This window comes from Heliconius melpomene, chromosome 21, assembly GCF_056956725.1.
Source record: "Heliconius melpomene rosina isolate 202511_hmr_F chromosome 21, ASM5695672v1, whole genome shotgun sequence".
Classification (NCBI taxonomy): Eukaryota; Metazoa; Arthropoda; class Insecta; order Lepidoptera; family Nymphalidae; genus Heliconius; species Heliconius melpomene.
In genome coordinates, this window is record NC_140409.1 from 12,050,594 (window position 1) to 12,072,060 (window position 21,467).

At 32.4% G+C, this 21,467-nt stretch overlaps 1 protein-coding gene across 1 annotated transcript; it reads left to right on the forward strand.

Moving 5' to 3' along the window:
- The first annotated feature begins 835 nt into the window (after nt 1-835).
- LOC146527280 (putative fatty acyl-CoA reductase CG5065) lies at nt 836-20,763 on the forward strand. Its single transcript, XM_085205480.1, has 8 exons — nt 836-927; nt 12,488-12,687; nt 13,289-13,597; nt 14,578-14,773; nt 17,809-18,007; nt 18,471-18,710; nt 19,243-19,500; nt 19,994-20,763. Exons 2-8 carry the CDS (start codon nt 12,490-12,492, stop codon nt 20,154-20,156), a joined length of 1,563 nt encoding a protein of 520 aa, XP_085061606.1. The 5' UTR covers nt 836-927; nt 12,488-12,489; the 3' UTR covers nt 20,157-20,763.
- Nucleotides 20,764-21,467: the final 704 nt, after the last annotated feature.

The window sequence follows — 21,467 nt, forward strand, 5'->3', positions numbered from 1 at the left end:
TCAGCTTCACTCTGTATCCCTCACATAGCAGGGTAGGCAGAGGGAACCAAGTACTTAAAGAAATATGCAAGAATTTGTTGGTCATTACATTTCTCAGTCCCGTTAAGTTAAGTTTTACGAATAATTGGATATAATTGGGTTCATCTAGCTCTAGCGGAATTTAACCTATGGGGAGACGTATCAAGATAGATGCATTGCATACGTAATAATTCAAAATTAAAATCGTTTGCCCTTTTCCCCATTTTCCGCCGAATTCTGGAGGCATTGCGTGAAGACTGCTGGAACTCATGGCAGCGCTTATTTATTATTTCATTTCCTCGAGTGGGGATCGAACCCACTACCAGTCGCGTTTACAGTCACCAAAAATGGGGAACGGAGTGTCTTGACACTAGGTTCCCTCCTATGTGCGGGATACAGCTAAAGAAAACCGATTGCTTAACATATTCCCCAAGCCATGAATGGTGCAAATAAAATACAAACGGAGATGAACGTCATTGAAAAAGAAAAGCAAAAGGATTTATATCAAATTTTAAAACACAACCTCTGATTTCACCCACAATATGGAAGGAGGTTGCGAGATTTCCATGTAGGTTTATCTGATCAAATTAAAACATTTAATATTATCTTCATAATTATAATTATATTACCTAATCTTAAACCATTATTTGCATAACCTCAATAATTACCCAAAAAACGTCTTCAATTGACCAAAAAAGTATTAAAAAAAAGATATTTCATCTCAAATTAGAGAGATTATGCATAATTTCATAAATTAAAAAAAGGATAAATGAGATCTAAATTTATAAAAAACAACAAAACGAGTGGGCACTTTTAATTTTTATCCGCCGTCGGAGCTGCGCGAGCGCCAGTTACGTTACGGTGTGCGTGAGAGGTTGTCGTTAAGTTTACACTAATACCGCTCTAAAGGTAAGTAAAAACAATAAATAAATATTAAATGGAAAAATTATATTATTATAATTATATTGATTGTATATAAAGTGTAATTAATTGTGATTATTATGACAGTTTATACCGAGATAATGACTGACAGATTTATATTTGATTTTATTTTGTTATTTTTATGATACATGTATAATATCTTATGTGTTTGAATCAATGTTGCCAGATTTTTTTTTTCTTGATGAGAAGTGGATTTTTTGAAAATTTTAAGTAAAAAAGCGGGACGCTTGCGCCAAAAGCGGGACAAAAAAAATAAATAATAAGAATTTAATTTATTATTTATCCATTTATTGAAGTTTGAAATTAAAACTTCATAAAATGTTTTTAATAGAATAACTTCACTATATTTAAAAACGATTCAGAATAATTATACCTACATAACTTAAGAATATAGTTATTTGTATTGCTATGAAATTATTAGTAACTAATTAAAGTGTTCAAGTAATAAAAAAAGGTTTTTCACAATCCGTGAAAAGCGGGACATTGCCTGTCCCGATCGGGACATTTAATTTTTGGTCTAAATAAAAAAAATATATTAAAATCGGTTCACCCAGTTAAAAGTTATGAGGTAACAAACATAAAAAAAAATAAAAAAAAAAAAATACAGTCGTTTAAAAATCGGGACGTCCCGCCAAGATCGGGGCGTCTGGTAACGCTAGTTTGAGTAGTTTAGACAACAATTTTAAAGCATATGAATAAATTAATCTTTATTCTCGTAAAGTATTAGGATTTTAAAAATAAATATATCGAATATAGAAAAAAAACTATTCTAAATTTATTTAGATTATTAATTAAATATTGTTTTTAAATTATTATAATTCCATAATTGTCGTAGATAATAATTCCCCACTAAGTATTGAGCGTTATAAATTTGTTATCATTTAACTTATATGAATTTACGATATAGGATAGAATTAACTATAAATTTAAAAAAAATATTACTTTCCTTGACTAATATTTTAAATTATTACAACTTTTCTTTCGTTAGGTCATGGATGTAGGAAGGGGGGAACCGGGTGGACAGTGTCCAGCCCAGAATAGTCTGGTGCACACACCAGAAATTATAATTGTAACAAAATTTGCCCCAAAAATATAAAAAAAACAACTCCAGAAAATGGGGAACGAAGTGCCTTCAGGTTATCTATGCCTACGCTGCTGTTTGCGGGATACAGTGTGAAGCTGATTTATTAGTCTTATTTTTAAAAAGTTAGGTGTACATATAAATTTTTAAAAATATTTATTATTATTATTATTAGCCATTAACTAAAACAGGTCCGAAGCATAATTACAATAAACGTTTAACACTATGTACGAGTATAATATAATTATAACACACTTAATTTACTATGTCTTGCTTTAGATTAGGTACTGTCAATACTAACTTTACTTGTGTGAGTATATTTTTTTTATATCTTCAAGTATTTGCCGCACAGTAAATGATTGTGTTACGTCCATTACTTCTTTTCTTTCAAAACATTTGAAATTAATTCATACTAGGCAGAAATGAGCATCAAACTCTGTTTGTGAAAATATACGAAAGAAAAACACTTATTTTTTTTTTATTAATTACGTACCACACATAAGAAAGAAAGTAACGACAACTTATGACAACAGAAAGAATGTGTACAATGGATAACTTATCTCTAATAGAGATTTCTACCAGAAACCCTTGAATGTAGGAGATGTTACAAGAAATGTTTCTGGTGCGGTATTTTAATATTATGTTAATAATAATAATAAACCTACATACAAATATACATAATATTAATTAATATTATCATAACTACATAAATATAATTTGATTTAAAAAGTATTTAGAGATGAATTGCCAGACAGTATAGTGATAGATAGTGAGTTCCATAAGAGCACTGCTTGAACTGTGAAGGGTGTTTCATAGAAAGAGGTATTAAATATAGGGTACTCAAGCTTTCTTAGAGTTACACATGAGCGTACAGGTCTTTCACTTGGAAGTGTCAATTGAAAACGCTCCCTCACGTAAGGAGGAGAGGATGACTTTAAAATGTTAAAAAGAAGAGTGAGAATGTGCAGGTTACAGCGTAAACGCACTGGAAGCCACGTGGTCAAATTTGCTTAAGCCGAATATAAAACGAATACACAAATTCTGAAGTCGGTCAAGTTTGTCGAGAACCTCGTCATTAGCATCAGGATAACAAACATCAACTTATATTGTAGACCAAGAAGTAGAGGGTTACGCCTCTAATTCTCTTTGTCTTTTATATAATAGAGATTCATTCTGAAATAAAAAAAATAATTGCACATTATACTAATATTAATTGTTTACGATTTTAAATTTATTATTTTTTTTAAAGAAGGAAATTCTTATTTTTGAGCGGGTTAAATTTAAATAATCACCAGACTGTGAAGTTCGACAATCGTTAAAATTCGTTTAATAACCTGTACTATATTCTAAGAGAGGTACTTATTTGACTTTTGCCAGCTAACTGTCAAATATTGACTAATATAAAATAAGGCATTCCTGGTTTAAATTAAAAACAAATTCTTGCATAGGCGGATGGAACCTAATGTTAAGACACTTCGTTCATTCCATTTTCAACCAAATTCTGGTGGTTTTTGTTCAGTAGCGGCACTTAACGCCGCGCTTTGCCTCGACACCAGAGCGAATTGAAAATATTAAATATTTTATTTCCTCGAATGGGAATCGAATCCACAATCTGTAGGGATAGTAGGGTAGTCACACTTTGTGCCCCTGCGCTACGATTGGCTTCACTAAATTTAAAGTGGAGTATTGAATATTTTACAGACACTATACCGGTTGATCCTGCATAAAATGACTAAAAATATTATAGATACATATTACGGGATAGAGCGTGAAGCTGAAAAAACAAGTATGTGCTTTCTAATATATGTACCTGCTATATTTTAAAAAACGTAACAGTGCACGAACAAATGCGTGTTAAGTCAAAAAAAAAATAAAAAAAACAATTAACGTGCGTTCGTTTCACGCTCGAATTGAGACAGAATTTCGGTAATGTAATATATGTTATATAAAACAATTATGTGTATTTTTGAAATAAATTACAATATTTTCTTGTTTTCATGTAAAAATATTAAAGTAATTTAAGTATATTTTTAGTTTATTCGACACGACTATAAAAATACTATAAATAGTTAGTAAAAACGCTAGGGGCCATATTTGTAGATGGTTCTTAACTTTGAGATCGATCTTGAGAGCGATATTGAGATGCCGTTTTCATTCATAGATTATAATTTATGAATGGAAACGGCATAACTTATCCATAGACATGTAATTTATGAATGAAAACAACCAACACGGCATCTCAAGATCGATCTGATCAGACCTGAGAGCGGAATTGATAAGGACCTAAATGATCTTTTTAACACAAATTACGTGCTCTAAGTCGGCTAGTTATATACCAATACATAATTGGCATAATGAAAGCCTAATTAGGACAAGGATTTTCGTTAACTTATTCGTAGTTATAGTTGAAAATTTCAAATTATATAGTGTTATCTAATGTTGCGGTCAAACTAACCACTAAATAGAATAGGCGTTGTAAGATTTGCATTCGTTTACAAGATTTCATGAAATTGGCGAAAGTATTACTAAGAGTTTAGTTTTATAAAATTGGCGCAGAGGCACAAAGTGGGCTGCAACATCGACTGTTTGTGGGTTCGACCCCACCTCGGGGAAAGGAGATATTTAAATTTATATTTGTATTTCTTCGCTCTGGTGTCAAGACAAAGCGCGGCGTTCAGTTCCGTCACTCAACACGCAATGACTCTAGAATTAGGCGGAAAGTGGGAAACGGAATATCTTAACACTAGGTTCCCTCTGCCTACCATGCCGTGTGCGGGATACAGCGCAAAGCGAGTGATAACTTTAATTATCACTCGTCTGATCATTGTTATAAAAAAGCTTTGACTATTTTCTTTGGAGTGAAAAATTGTAATTGTTAATACAGGTTTTGTTTGTTCAAAATTAGTTACATTTAAAAATACTCGTGGAAGGATTTATCTTGTATATCTGACATTAATAACCTTTTTGTTTTTTTACCTCATTGTAACTACTACCGTTGTGTTAAATAAAGACAACATTGCAATACATACCTACATTAAGAAGATATAGTTATATTTTTTATCTATATATAAAAAAATCGAAAGGTCACTCACTCATCACGAAATCTCAGAAACTACATGTGCTAGGAATCTCAAATTTTGCACAGGAGCTAGTTATAGGACGTAGGTGCTCGCTAAGACGGGAATTTGTAATATTCGACTTCTAAGGGGTTGTTTTTGGGGTTGAAAGTTTGTATGAAACTTCGTTACTACAAATGCTAGGAGTCTCAATTTTGCATGGACGTCACTTATAGGACGTAGGTACTCATGAAGACAGAAATTAATAATAATGTAGTTCACGCAAGCAAAGCCGCGGGTGGGCAGCTAGTATATTATATAACTTAAAGGCTAATTGATTATAGTTAAATTATTGTAGTTTCTGTGCCTGACTAAGGATCTTAATATATATGTAGTCCCAACTCTGAGATTTTAGGTAGGTATATGTTATGAAAATGGCGTCTCAAGAACGAAATCAAAGTTGAGAGCAGTTTCGGATTGCTTTAGAACTACGTTCTCCCTGTCTACCACGCTGTATGCGGGATACAGCGGGAATAATAAAACAATAAGTTAAAATTTGTGTGTAGCGTTAATCATAATAAAATCTTATTTATATAGGCTCTACCAGAATTTGGTATTTTTGTGTAAAGTAAACAAGATCTATTTACAATATTCCAATGCCAGTACTACTTAACCTCGATTTAAAATGTGATCTTTAAATTATAGATAAACTGCAAAATGGGTATGCATACAACTTGAGTTATTTACATATGATAATAATAATTTCGCCAATGTCATTAAATAAATAATTATAGCTAAGATATAAGTAATGTGATACCTAGTATAATTATAATAACTAGGCACGGTACAAACATACAGTACAAACGTACATGTAATTTTTTGGGTACGCTATGGGTACCTGTCCTACTAACATTATAAATATGAATAACTACTGAACAGATTTAGAGTAAACTTTACAGTAATATAGCTTATACTCGTACATCAGGATAACATGTGTGTGTGCCTGTGGGCAACAGTTCATCTAATAATTAATTAAATCATTTTGTATAATTTGGCTATTAACAATAAATATAAGCGGGCGAAGCCGCGCGTGAGTCGCTATTATAAAATATATTGTACCTGAACTCGTTATAGAATTCGCACTCGGCCTATAGTCGAAATATTTAAGTTTAGGTAACCCTTTAAAACACTTTAGGTATTTATATATACAAAATACAAAGTGCCCTATGGAATATAAGTAAATAAAGTAAATAACAATAGGTTGTAAAATATAATGATTGGTCTTCAACTTTAGTAATAATTGAATATGCTAAGAAAATAAACAAATACTTGTGCATGTTACTTAGTTGAATATGTTTACTTTGGATAGATGTTAGAAAGTACAAATTTTCGCCTCACAATATAGCGAGCGCAAACCTGTATATAACAGAGTAGGCAGAGGGAACCTAGTGATAAGACACTAAGTTCTCCGAGCACCGCACTGTTTTTGAGAAGAAAATCTTTAATTTCCCCGAGTGGGAAACGAACTCTCAATAACCGCGTTCACACTGAGACAATATGCCGTTGCGTCTAACGCGCGCTACAAGGCTACGACGGCCTTATTTTATGTTTAATATGTAAGATAATTTTATTTATTTATCTAATGCCTTGGTACTACGTAAATGGTAGACATAATTTATTCCCCCGTATGGAGATCGAACCCACAATTGTCGCGTTACAGTCACACCTTATGCCTCTGGGCCACAACGACATCTTAAAAGAGTAGAATAGAGAGAGAGTTAAAAGAGTAGAGAGTTGTTTTTCTCTTGTAACAGTCGTCAATTTTAATTATTTAATCAACACACGCACTAAAGGTTATTTTACACGAACTATTTTAAGCTAGTTTTGAGCCCTTCATTATTGGTAAGCCAATTAGTCTACATGCAAACAAATCTAGTCCATTAGTTCGTGATATAGATATATATAAAATTTGAATAATTTAACTTAAACGGTTATTGATATATGAAATATTATTATGGTATTTTTTAATTTTTTTATGCTTGTTACCTCAGAACTTTTGACTGGGTGAACCTATTTTGATGTTTTTTTTTAAATATTAGGTAAATGTACAGAATTGTTTTTATTATCCTTTTATTATATAGAGTTGTATTTAATATATGCAGCCTAATGCAATGCGAATGTTAAGTGTATAATATATAGTGTGATAACAAAAAAAAATATTTATCATTTTGTTACAAATTTTGAAGGTCATTTATGATGCTTTTCCATGAAATTTTTCACTGCCTGAGCGAAATATTATTGTTTGATATATTTAATGTATTATCCAATATTTATTTATTATATGAATATTTTAATTATATTATCTTTTTTTATGACAAAAAATTAAAAGCTTCTAAAGTTACTCGTAAATACTCCTGAGTTAAAATAAGGAAATAATAAAAAAAATAAAAAAAAAAATTGCAAAGTGAATCAATTATAATGAAATCATTAGCTATATTATTATATTATTTTATAATTATATATAGGTATGTTATTGTTTTTTTTATATTATCAATAGTATCAGGAGCTTTTTTTTTTAAATTGATATGTTGTGGGTTCGTTCGTTCGTTAAATTGAAATATTGGCCTCGGCGTTGAGTTCCGCCACTCAACACGCAATACATCCTCAATTTAGTGGCAAGTTGAGAACGGAGTGTTTTAACAATAGCTTTCCAGGTTCCCACTCTGCTATGTAGGTGCCGGATTCAGCGCCTAAAAAAAATTAACTTGTGTCATAAATTATAGAAGAATTCGTATAATTTATGATACAAATTAAATAACATAGTATATTTAATGTAATTTATACCTATAATTTTTTTTAAGCAAACATTTTTTTCTGTCATGATTTAGTAAAAACATAGCTTTATTTAGGAATTCACGCTTCGGTAAATACGTGAATGGAGCCTGGCAAGCCTTAATGGCTAACTTTTCGTAACTCACATTGTAAACGAGACTTTCTTGCATATAAACTAAGTTAGAACCAAGTTTTTTAGACATACAAAACCAAATAAGAGCCCGTCGTGGCGCAGCGGCACAAGGGTATGACTGTAACGTGACTGTCGTGGGTTCGTTCCCCACTCGAGGAAGTGAAATATTTATTTACTTTTATATTTCCATTTCTTCGCTCTGGTGTCGAGGCAAAAGCGCGGCGTTGAGCTCTGCCACTCAACACACAATACCTCCAGAATTCAGCAGAAAGTGGGGGGAAAGCGGTCCCAGTTTCTTAACATTAGGTTTCCTCTGCCTACCATGCTGTGTGCGGGATACAGCGTATTCCTCGAACGCCATCGCGTAAAAAACAAGTCATAAAACATGGTCATACTTAATTATTAAGAATAAATATATACTAAGCTAAAAATATATACTTTTCTTCCCCACTTTCCGCAAATTATGGTGGCATCGTGTGTTGGACAGTGGAACTCAACTGCTTTGCTCTCAAATGCGTATTAAATATTTAATTCCTCGAGTGGGAATCGAACCGACAACCTATCGAAGATAAGTGCTGAGGCACAAGAGTGCGGCTTCTTCAATCGTTATAATGTAAGAATTATTTTTATAATAATTCGTATTTCATATTCAATACAAATTTTTAAAAACTCTAACTTTGAAAGCTTTTAAAGCGACTATATACGAATACATACAAAAAAAACCACAGCACCATTACAAATCGCCAGGTACTCTCCACAATTTCGACCGATTATGTGATGCATTGTATGGCGCAATCCTTTTAAACTCTACTATTTTTTTTAACGGTGTAGTGAATGTGCACTTAAGACAATAAACTTAGAATGGTCACACTTTATTGTATAAGTATTTAGATTAAGATATGATATAAGATGATATTTAAGAATCATGTGTGACTGTAGTGTGAAGTATGACCGAGTGTGACTCGAGGAAATGAAATATTTATTTAAATTTTCTATAATATTTCCATTTCTTCGCACTGGTGTCGAGGCAAAGCGCGACGTTGAGTTCCGCCACTCAGCACACAATGCCTCCAGAATTCGGCGGAAAGTAGGGAACGGAGTTTCTTAACACTAGATGTCTGCCTATCCTGCTGTGTGTGATTTTATTTGATTTTTTATTTAAGATCGCTACTAGGTTTAAATGTTATTTTTTATATTTATTGCTTTTTCTTGTTTTATAATGTACAAAAAATATATATATTGTAAATATATAATTGCTTGGTAAATTATCATAAACATAAGTCATTTTTGTAAAATTCAAATATTATATTTCAGTTCTTCGAGTGGGAATTAAATATTAGTTATCTGTTTTCATTAGTAGGTGTTCCGAAAAACACTCACCAAATGGCTTTTTTTGGCAACGCTAAAATGGCTTCATAATAATTAAAAACAGATTTAACTAGAACTTTTGTACGAAGTAAATTTAAAAATAATGAATTAAACCACTACTTTATGAATATAATATGTATTAAATGAACGAAAACACCAAATAACCTTAAAACAAATTAAGTAATATAACCCATATACGATATTTTGAATAAGTAATATGGTTTACATAGTTAAGAAATATATTTTTTAAAAGCTATACGCCTTTTGACACCGCAAACTAGCGATGTCGGTCATCAAGTAGATTTGACGTTTCGCAACGTCCGACTTTCAAGGTAGAAAGGAAAAAAGCAAAGCCAGACGTTTGCATATTCAAATTAATTATTTATAGCACCATAGCAGATCAGTTGTCAATAGTCCCATTTATACGATAATTGTGAGTTCGAGTCCCACTTAGGAAATATTTATATTTATAAGATTAATGTTATGTAAGCCTATATAACCATAATACGAATATGTTAGATAGTAGATAGAACAAAGGTATTATAATTATTACTTTGTACACTTACGAGGCACGGTCGGTCTTTAGGTAGTGGGAACCAATAAGTTGTTAAGACACTCCGTTCTCTACTTTCCGCCGAATTTTGGAGGGATTGCGTATAAGGTGGAGGAACTGAACGTCATTCACCTGTCGATAGTCAAAAGATAAGCACAACCAAGGTAACTTCTCTGTAAGACTAATAATTTCGTACCTATAGAACTCCCCATACCTATTTATTAATGATTTATTAATTTTATGTTTCAAATGAAAGACTCATTTCCTATTGACTGTGGCAATGTGGTTTTATTGACATTAAGCAGTACGTGCTCCATCAACACAAGTCGTTTCACTCGGATACAATAATAACGTTACAACAGCTTATCAGCCTTTCCCCTTTTTTTAGTGATGTCTGTACACTGCTATACAAACTACTTCCTTGCCATAATAGTCGATAGATTATATACTTTCACGCTGTATCGCAGAGGAAGAGTAGAGTTAAGTTACTCCATTCAATAATTTCCGCCGAACTTTGGAAGCATTACCTGTTGAGTGGCGGAACTCAACGCCGCGTTTTTGCTTCAACACTGAATGAAAATATTAAATATTTCATTTCTTGGAGTGAAAATTGAACCCACAACCTGTCGCGTTTACAGTCACACACATGTGCCCCTGCGCCAGTACTGACCTCAAGTTATTAATATACGTTTTACATAATAAATTGGTAAACACAATATTAGCGTGTAAACGCTGGTAATTACCTTATAAATTCATGAAACTGCACTTTGAAATGTAAATATATAAAACAAAGTCTTAATTATTATAATTTATGTACATACATAGGTTCTAGTTATTTGGTAATGTTTCAAGGTGATTTTTCAAATAAAAAAATTGAGTATATAAAAAATATCAATAGACGAAATTATCAAAAATTTTAAATTCTTAAAAACAATAGTAGGCAAGAAGAATTTGTACATGTCTATGTAGTTAAGTTTATAAGACAAGATAGTAGAAGGGACCAAACGCTTACCAAAAACGACGAAAAATATGTGGTCCAACCAGGTCAACGATGTTATGCAAACCGGTGACAAGATAGATACGCTTCATCTAAGACTACGAGACAGAAATGATACATCCAGAAACACCTTAGTTGTTCTCTAAAAGTGTCTGTACAAGATGGTAGTGAGTTCGAGACCACTGAAGGTATCTGAACAAATGAAAAATACAGTATTTGTCAAGTTGTATTTTTCATTTCCATACAAATTTCGGGTCAATGGGAGGTAGAAGCAAACTTAAGTTTGTGGGGGTCGACATACAATTTGTATGAAATTTACTACAGAAATATCATATTTTTTTGTTTTTACTCTAAGCTCTCAGTTTTTGCCAAGTTTTTTAATTCTAAGTTAACAGGAAGAATCCTACAGGTCAAAAGTGGTAAATGAGTCTTGGACAGATGGATAGACAATAAAGTGAGGCTATGAAGGTTCTTTTCATGAATATAATATGTATTTTTTCTTAATTTTAAGCAAATTAGTGAAAATACATTAAAATACAGAAATAATAAACTCAATAGTTCATAGTGACAAAAAAATTAAGCATAAGGAGACTATACCTTATATCATTTTCATTTCCCTTACTCTATGTTCAGAAGCACGTGGCCGACCACGCTATAAAAACAACTGCACAGTGAAAGGCGACCGAAAACGCCGAATCTTACACTGTCTTAGTTTTTAATTTGTGCAATGAGAGGTAATACACTAGCGGAAATAAGCGATAGGAATAAAATAAACTATTTTTTTAAAAAAAAGCAAACCATTAAACAATAAAGTAAAAAGTAAAAAATAAAGATTTTATAATTTTGAAGTCGGTGTAAGATTTTAAGTGATGGCTATCCACCATCCACCTTAAAAGAATGCTTATCGGACGAGTACGTAGTGGTTGTCCCATGTAATTTGCCATATTCACAAGAACATAACTACATAAAAATATTCTGGCAAATTGAGAACCTTTCTCTTTTTTGAAGTCGGTTGAATATGAGAACATGTTCTTTTTTTAAGTTGGTTGAAAAGAAATGCAAATTGAGGAATCTCATTGTCATTATCAACAATGTTTTTCCTTGTAAGTATTACAGTAAAAGTAGGTATTACAACTATAGTCTTCATCATCAGTTCCACGTCATCAAATTGTGCTTTCCGAAAGCAAACACGAGTCTATACAAAAAATACCTAAATCCTTGTAAAGAGTTCCCTCGATTTCTCCAGGACCCAATCATCAGATCTTGACATGGTCACCATGGGACCACCTGTGAGGTTTACTCTTTCAAACAAAAAAATAATTATTCCAAACGGTTCAGGCGTCTTTCGAATCTAAAATTTCTGAATTGTCCCCAGTAAGATATTTATACTAGTTAATGGGAGAAAAAATAATCCTGCAACTTTTATCGACTTCATAAATGATGTGTATACCAAGTTTGAAGGAAATCTGTTGGCCGTTTTTACGTAATTGATATTTATTTTTTACAGGCATGGCGCCCGATTCATCGATCAGAGAATTTTATAAGGGGAAGAGCGTCCTATTGACTGGTGGGACAGGATTCATGGGAAAAGTTCTTATCGAAAAACTCCTATATAGTATACCAGACATTGGAAATGTCTATGTATTGATGCGACCGAAAAGGGGGAAATCGATTAACCAAAGATTTGAAGACATGCAACGTTTACCAGTGCGTTTATTGTTTTTATGAATAATTGTTACTACTAATAAATAAATAAATCAGCTTCACGCTGTATCCCGCACACAGCAGGGTAGGCAGAGGGAATCTAGTGTTAAGACACTCCGTTCCCCACTTTTCGCCGCATTCTGGAGGCTGTTTGCGTTTTGAGTCGCCGCTCTTTTACCTCGACACCAGAGCCAAGAAATGAAAATATAAATGGAAATAAATATTTCGTTTCCTCGAGTGGGGATCGAACTCACAACCGTCGCGTTGCAGTCAACCCATGTACCGCTGCGCCACGAAGACCACTCCAAATTGTCTCATCATTTTTATACTTTCTTATAATAAAATATTTCTGTACACCAATTAGAACATGAATCATTACTAATTTAACTGTAAATTGCTAAGTATATTTTTCGTTATTTTGTACGTAAGTTATCATTGAAAATTACTATTTTCATAAGAGGTTTTTATTAAAACCGAATTTGATCTAAAAAGAAATTATAATGATATCATAATTTTTCACCTTAATTTAATAACTATTTAACATAAAATTAAGTCTAATCAGAATAAATAAGTAGACTAACTGTAAGGTAAACATAAATTTCAGTTATTCGACCGACTGAGGAACAAAAGACCGGATAGTTTCAAGAAAATCAAACCACTACAAGGAGATGTACTATTCGATGATTTCGGGCTCTCTGATAGAGAAATAGAAAATTTATCTAATGAGGTGTCCATATTATTCCACTTTGCCGCTACTTTGAGGCTGGAAGCGCCTCTAAAAGACAATGTAAACATGAACACGTGTGGCACGCAAAGGACCTTAAACGTGGCGAAGAAGTTAAGCAAACTACTTGTTTTTATACATTTATCTACTGCATTTTGCTATCCTGATTATGCAGTTTTGGAGGAAAAGGTGAGCTTTCAAAAGATTTAATTTTTTTGGTTTTAGTGTGAAGACACTCCGCTCCCCACTTTCCGCCGAATTCGAGGTATTTACTACGAATATGTTATATATTTGCTTTTATTTAAAAATATAATTGAAACTGCTGAAAAAATAGATATTGGGTTCGATACTCATTAATGACATTTTATTTTTTACAATGCTCTATATTATCATCATATCATATTTTAGTTTAGTATATCCTTATAAGTAGGTATAAACTACTTAGTTTAAGGTCATCAGGTTATTTGCAATTATTATTATTATCATATAATTAAAAAAAAAAAAAACAATTGCGATGTCCTGTCCGTAGGTACGAGTACGTGTCAGTAAGACCGGTTTGTAATTTAAAAAGCCAACAATGTTGGTAATTAAAAAATATAATGCATATAAATATAGCGTAACAAAAGAAGAATTATCTATTTTTTCTACCTTAGTGATCAATGACGTATAGAGCGTGAGACTGTAAGCACGACAGGCTGTGGGTTCGATTCCCACTAGAGGAAATGAAATACTTAATGTCCCCACCATTCAACATGCAATGCCTCCAGAATTCGGTGAAATGTGGAGAGCGGAATATCTTAACCATAGGCTCATTCTGCCTGCCTGCCTAGATGAATTATTGCCATATTATCTAATAGTAAATTGAATATACTTTTATTAAATTACTGAATCAATTTAACATTTTTAAATATAAGTTATTATAAAAAAGATACATTTAAAAATATAAAAGTAATAGTTATTATTATTTAACGATACCATGCCAAATTTAAGAATTGTCTGACAGTACCTAAACCCATAACATTGCCCCACGGAAAATGCTATACAGTCGGAAAAAAATGTCTGAAAATGTCTCAGTCTAGACATAGTGCGGTGTTGAGTTCTTCAAAATAGACCAAAAACCGAGTACCTTATGGATTTAAAAAAATACTTTTTATTTGTCTCTTATACAGATGCACGCGCCTCCAGTAAATCCCTCAGACGTTATGCATCTTATCGAATGGCTGGATGGTAAACAAGTAAACATATTGACACCGTCACTTCTCCGTCAACATCCCAATTGTTATACGTTCTCAAAGAGATTGGCGGAGGCGGTGGTGGAAAATGAATACAAAAACCTTCCTGTGGTCATCGCTCGGCCGAGCATTGGTAAGATTTTAATTTGTATTCCACTTGCAGCAGGGTAACCAGAGGGAGCCTAGTGTTAAGACACCCCTCTCCCCACTTTCCCTCGAATTCTGGAGGCATTTGATTTGAGTGGCGGAACTCAAACAATCGAACCCACAACCTATCGCTTTTACAGTCACACGCTTGTGCCTCTGTGCCACTGGCCTAAATTTATAAACTATTTATAGGAAATATATCTTTAATTAGTCTATTTCGTACTAAATAATGGGATATGTCATCGCGACTCAGTAAACACTTTTAACTGAACATAATGGTTCTGAGTTCAAATACCATGCGGAGAACTCTACTCTGGTACGGCCTCTTGGCAAAAAGCGGAAAATTAAATAACTAATGTTGTTACTATCATATAAAAATAAATAGAAAATAAACAAAAGGCTTCATTCAGGTTTATATCTCAATGTATATACTAAATTGGTTATTTTACGCGCTGTTGAGTTTCTTCTAATCTTAAACGGTATTTTAAATTAGACTTTCAGATGATATAATATAAAGAAATTGTTGGTTTAAAGTAATTGTTAATTTAATATCATTCGTTTTGGTTTCCAGAGAAAGCGTTCTTGAGTTGAGTTCTGCCACTCAACTCCCAATGCCTCCAGAATTCGGCGGTAATTGGCAACGGCTAATACTAGGGGTTACCTCTGCCTATCCTGCTGTTTGCGGGATACAGCGTGAAGCTATAAAAACAAGAAATAGAATTATGACGGAAAATATTTAGTAGTGATTTTTCAATGTCACTGTTAAATTATAAAAAGCGAGAGTTTTCAAAATTACTGGGATCTAAAGACGTTTCATTTCAGTTTTCCATTTCTTAAACTTTTTTTAACCACCAATTTGGTATAAAATAAAAAGAAAATAGAGCATTTTCAAATCTATATACAAGGAATAGTTTTTGCTTTAAATATAATTTTTATACGAATATTTAGGAGAATTAAGTATATTAAGTATAATAAATATTATAATAACAAATATAGTTATAATCATTTAAATAAATCAACAACAACTATAAGCCATGGTCCCATACAAGTTAAGAACTCAAATTTACACATATTTTATTTAATTAACTAAAACACCATATAACAACTAACTGCATAAATGAAGTAAAAAAGTACGATGCACTTTTTCTATATAATTTACATTGTATAGCGAAATATAACGATGCATCGGTACCAGGAGTGCATATCATTTGAAGAGATGCGAGATGCAGTCTGACGAAAGAGATAGATATGCATTTGTGTACTTACTTGTAAATCAATAACCAATAGTCTAGGAGATAGCTGCTATTTCTAGACTTAAGCAAGTCTAGATAGACTTTGTGTAACATTTGTGAAGTCTAAATCTGCGATGAAAATATTTATTGAAAATTACTTTATAATTTTCTATAATTTAATAAGTGAAGCCAGTCGCCGCGCTGGGGCAAAAGCGTGCGATCGTAAACGCGATAGGTCGTGGGTTCGATTTCCACTCGCTCAGCTCCCACTCAACACCCAATGCTTTCAGAATTCGGCGAAAAATAGGAAACAGAAATGTCTTAAAGGGAATATATTGTGTTACTATTAGGTTCCTAGGTTCCTTTTGCATACATGCTATGTGCGGTATACAGTATGAAGCTAAAAAAATTATAATAACAATCACCATTATATTTATTACGTTAGCCCTCATAAGTAATAAAAATACCTAGCTTAAAACAATAAATAACATTTTAACATAACCATTAACTTCTATACACAAGTACTAAATGAAATCTTATATAAAATAATTTTATAAAGGCGTCAAAACGGTTAGGTATATGAAACCGGTCGCTGCCTCCTTTTCTATGACAGGTTACTACAGCGCATCGCAAATATTGATCCATTTCCATATTTTTAAGCGACACTACCAGGCTCTTATAAAAGAAAAGACATTAGAGCTATCCCTTTTCTTTTAATTATTAAAAATGAATATTAAAATATTTATTGATTTTTCATTTTCATTCAAAATTTTAATATATTTTACATTATTAACATGTGAATAATTTTATTTTTATGTTATATTTTTAGTTTGTAATGTAGATTGCATTGTAAAATGCAACGCCATCTAAAGCTATAATTGATAGTTTATGATATGAAATTCAAACAATGGGACCATTTTTCTTTTAAGTTAATAATTAGTCTAAATGTTTTTTCATAATATTAATTTGATATTGCTACTATTTATTGACCCGCACGCAACAGCAACAGTAGGCAGAAGGAAGCTAGTGTTAGGATACTCCGTTGTCCACTTTACTCCGAATTCTGGAAACTTTGCTTGTTGAGTGTCCAGACACCAGAGTGAAGAAATGAAAATACTAATTTAAATAAATATTTAATTTGAGTCGGGGTCGGGGATCGAATCCACATCCAGTCTCATTTACAGTTACATACGTGTGCCCTTGCGACTCGATTGGCTTAATTATTAATTAGAGGTTCTAGTCCAGAGGCCCAAAAATGTGCGTAATTTCATGATTATTTTTGAAAGTGTATTCGGACACGTATTTTATTTAAAAAAAACGCCCTCCTCCAGCCCTCCTTAAAGACGGTCGTGCGCGCCGGTGGACAGTGTGCCCGGGGCACTCTACAGTCGTAATACTATTAAAAAAAAATTAAGTAATAATGTCAAAGTAAATATAAATAAGCTTTCCAATAACAACTTTCGCAAGTATCTTGCATATTTAACTTGGGTAAGTGGCACGCCTGTGACCTCTTCAACCCTTGGACCTAACACGCGGTGTCAATATTTATGTATTACTTTCTAATGTTTTGGTTCGTGTTAGACGAATAAACCATTAAATATTATTATAAAATCTATTATTCGCGAGGGAAGCAAAGTTTTTTTTTTTAGTATTTTTTTTTCAAGAAATCTATTCTTACAACATAGTAATTACAACATTAATTTTAAATTATTATTACCACACTTAAAAACAAAAATGCTTTTTAAAGAATATACAAAAAATATTTAACAATAATATTACAAAATTCCAGTATGTCCAGCCTACAAGGAACCTATGCCAGGTTGGGTGGACAACCTCAATGGTCCAGTAGGTCTGATGCTCGGGGCTGGCAAGGGTGTAATAAGGACAATGCTATGTGATGGCAACTTGCTTGCACAGGTGGTACCTGTTGATACTGCTATCAATGGTATTATAGCTATAAGTATGATTGAAGGGACGAAGACAGAGAAGTAAGAAAGATTTTTATTTAAATTAATCTTTGATATATATAAAAATAAATTGAAAATACGTAAAGCATTTAAATCAGTGCCCCAGAGTATAGAGGAAGAGCGGCATTTTTAAACTATTTATTTGTTTTATTTTATTAAAAAATCACCATAAGCAGGTCATATGTAAAATACAATACCTTTAATTACTTATATATTTATTGTATGATAATAGCAATATAATTTTTTTTCTTAATAGAATCCCTGTATTAAAAACAATACTTGTATGTGCCTACCAGTTAATTCTTCACAGTCTCTGTTACTAATATATTAAAAAATTAAAGTAATTAAAAAGATTTCTCACAGTGCATTGAATAATCCGCGAGAAGTGGAACCACACCTGTCCCCGGACAAAATTGAAGTTAAAGTGCAATATTTCCAATAGGAGAAGATAATAATCATAAGATATAATTTAATTGTCTTTCAGATCGGAAACCATACCAGTATACAACGTAAATATTGGTCATCAAAAGCCCACCACTTGGGGCGATGTTCTCAAAGTCGCCAAAGACTACGCCCGGAAGTACCCCTTAGCATGGCCGTTGTGGTACCCTAATGGGGATATAACGACTAATATAATTTTACATGAATTTAGAAGGATTTTCTATCATTTACTGCCAGCTTATTTTATTGATTTCATATTGTTCTTATTGGGACAAAAACGTCTGTAAGTAACTAATTATAATACACACACATTAGTGTAGGAATTGTACTTATTAGTTAAAATCAAGATAATCAGCTTCACGCTCTATCCCGCATATAGCAGGATAGGCAGAGGGAACCTAGTATTAAGACACTCCGTTCCCCACTTTCTGCCAAATTCTGGAGGCTTGCGTGATGGGTGGAGAAACTCAACGCGGCTCTTTGGCGTTTTTGGCAACGACCAGAGCGAAAAAATGAAAATGTAAATAAAAATTACATTTCCTCCAGCGGTCAACGAATCCACAACCGTCGCGTTACAGTCACATCCTTGGGCCGCTGCACCACGACGGCCTCAAAATCAAGATACTTCTCTTTATATTATTTAAAGAAGTAACTTTTGAGAGAAAAAAAAATCAAGTTTAATTATACTTCTAAAACTTCAATTTTGTAATATAAATCAGTTTAACATTAATTTACACAATCATATCAATCACACAAAAAACCAACTAACACCACCTGTTTTTCCATTTATACCATCACCACCACCACCACCACAGTATGGTGCGAATTCAAGATCGTATTAGTCAAGGATTGGAAGTATTACAATACTTCACAATGAGACCCTGGAATTTTCCTTGTCCAAACTACGATAGTATTCATAGTAGACTAGGCGAAGAGGAAAAAATTATATTTAACACAGATTTAACGAATGCCGACCGCAATAAGTATATGCAGCAATGTGTGGAAGGCGGCCGAGTGTACTGTCTTAAAGAAGATCCGAGCAAAATAGCTATTAACAGGACTTATCATAATTTGTAAGTATTTTGATGGGTCATTTTGAGAGGTCTGTACCCAAAAAGTATGTTACTTTTTGAGCCCCCTTTGAAACCCCTCTTCGCTGTCTGTCTGTCCGGTCCCGTCACCACGAATCTCATGAACACTGATAGTTAGACGGTGGTTTAATTTTTATTTTTTTCCTATAAATTATAGTAATAGAAATTGAGTTGTTTTGTTTTCGCGATTAAGTAATAAACTTGTTATTTTAATCGATTTCCTAAGAGAGAGAGAGTGCTATATTCAACAACTATATTTTCTTTTATGTACATCCATCAATTTCTTCGTCATTGTGAACCAATTTTAAAAATTATTTTTATATTTGAAAGAGTACTTTCAAGGTGGTCCCATGGCCACCAGGTTAGGATCTGATCTTGAGATCTTAGGGAGATTGAAGGAAATCTTCAAATTTTAGGTACATATGAGTTTCATATAATATTATTTCCTGTAACAATCATATTTTTTCCTTTTCAGCTTATACATTTTAGACTGGGTGGTCAAAATATTCTTTTGGATGTTCATATTATCTTTTTTAGTAAGTTGGTTTGATCCGATAAAGAATATTTTTAGTTACGGAGAACCAGTGGTGAAACACCTACCTATGTTAGGAGCAGCTGTTTTTGACAAGAATTCGTAACAAAAATACTTTTTACCTATCATAACGTTAACAAATAAACGAATACAGAAAATCTTTTAAAATTTTACAATGACAATGCGAATCAAGTGCATTTCATATATTATCTACTGTTATTAAAGGAAAATGAAATTATAAAGATTATGTAATACATTCGTGAAAACTTAAACTTATATCAAAAAAGTAAGGTTTTATTCATAAGTTTAATAAAAAATATTGCTTGAAAGTTACCAAATTTAAGTTGACAGAGGCAAGTGTATTAAATTTAAAACTTATAATACGGGTCAAACGGTGCTCAAATATTTAGTAAATGATTAATATTTAATTAACCAAATATTTTATATTGTTGTATGAAAAATTTTAGATTATGAGGAATTCTAATGACGCATAAAAAAATATTAAAATAATTAACATTTTCTTGGAGATTTGGGATCATTTGGCATTGTTGAAAAAAAAATTGTTTCATAATTTTATAAGCTCAAAAAGCTCTTTTATAATAACATATCGTTAGTTCTATTATTTGTCACAAGATACCTTTAGTTACTAAAGTTCATATATTTTTTATATTATAACATTGAGTATTTCGAAATAAATCTTGTTTTGAAAACTTATACTTGTACTTTTTTTGCATATTTCCCTAAAATGTATGGTGTCAAGAAAAAGTATTATTTTACAAGGATTACTAGTTTGACTGATTTGGTATACGATACTTACTTGTGTATATAAACTTTAATTTTTTAGTTTTTCAAAAAGCTTAATATACATATTTGCTTCAAGCATTTCGCATTTCGCATTTTTACGACTACTATTTTACGACGCTACGCTGACGCTAGGACTACTATTTTAATACACATATAAATAATTGAAACATATTAAAATTCCAAGCTTCAAATAATATATATTTCTAATTTCGTTGCTACTACTTTCAATACTTAAGTATATTTTTTTTTTCATTTCGCATTTTGTTAAAGTCAAATTAGTAAGTTTAAACTATAGTTAAGTATTGTTTTTCATCTTCACTTCACTTTTCATATTCGCTCTATCCCGCGCGTAACAGGTTAGGCAGAGGGAACCTAGTGTAAGTGTTAAGACACCGACGCCCATTTTCCACTGAATGGTTCTCGAGGGATTGCGTGTTGAGTGGCTGAAATCGACGTCGCGCTACCCTTGTTACCAAAGCGAAAAAATAAAATATTAATGAATAATAATTCATTTCCCCGAGTGGGAATCTAACCTGTAAACGTCGTATTTAGTCACCCTTGTACCACCGGGCCACGACGACCTCGAAAGTAAAAATTGTAGAGGGGTCTTTTT

Coding starts and splice junctions, on each gene's coding strand:
- LOC146527280 (XM_085205480.1), top strand. CDS start 12,490: ATGGCGCCCGATTCATCGATCAGAGAATTTTATAAGGGGAAGAGCGTC. Junction 13,598..14,577: donor ATGCAGTTTTGGAGGAAAAG/GTGAGCTTTCAA, acceptor TCTCTTATACAG/ATGCACGCGCCTCCAGTAAA. Junction 18,008..18,470: donor GAAGGGACGAAGACAGAGAA/GTAAGAAAGATT, acceptor ATTGTCTTTCAG/ATCGGAAACCATACCAGTAT.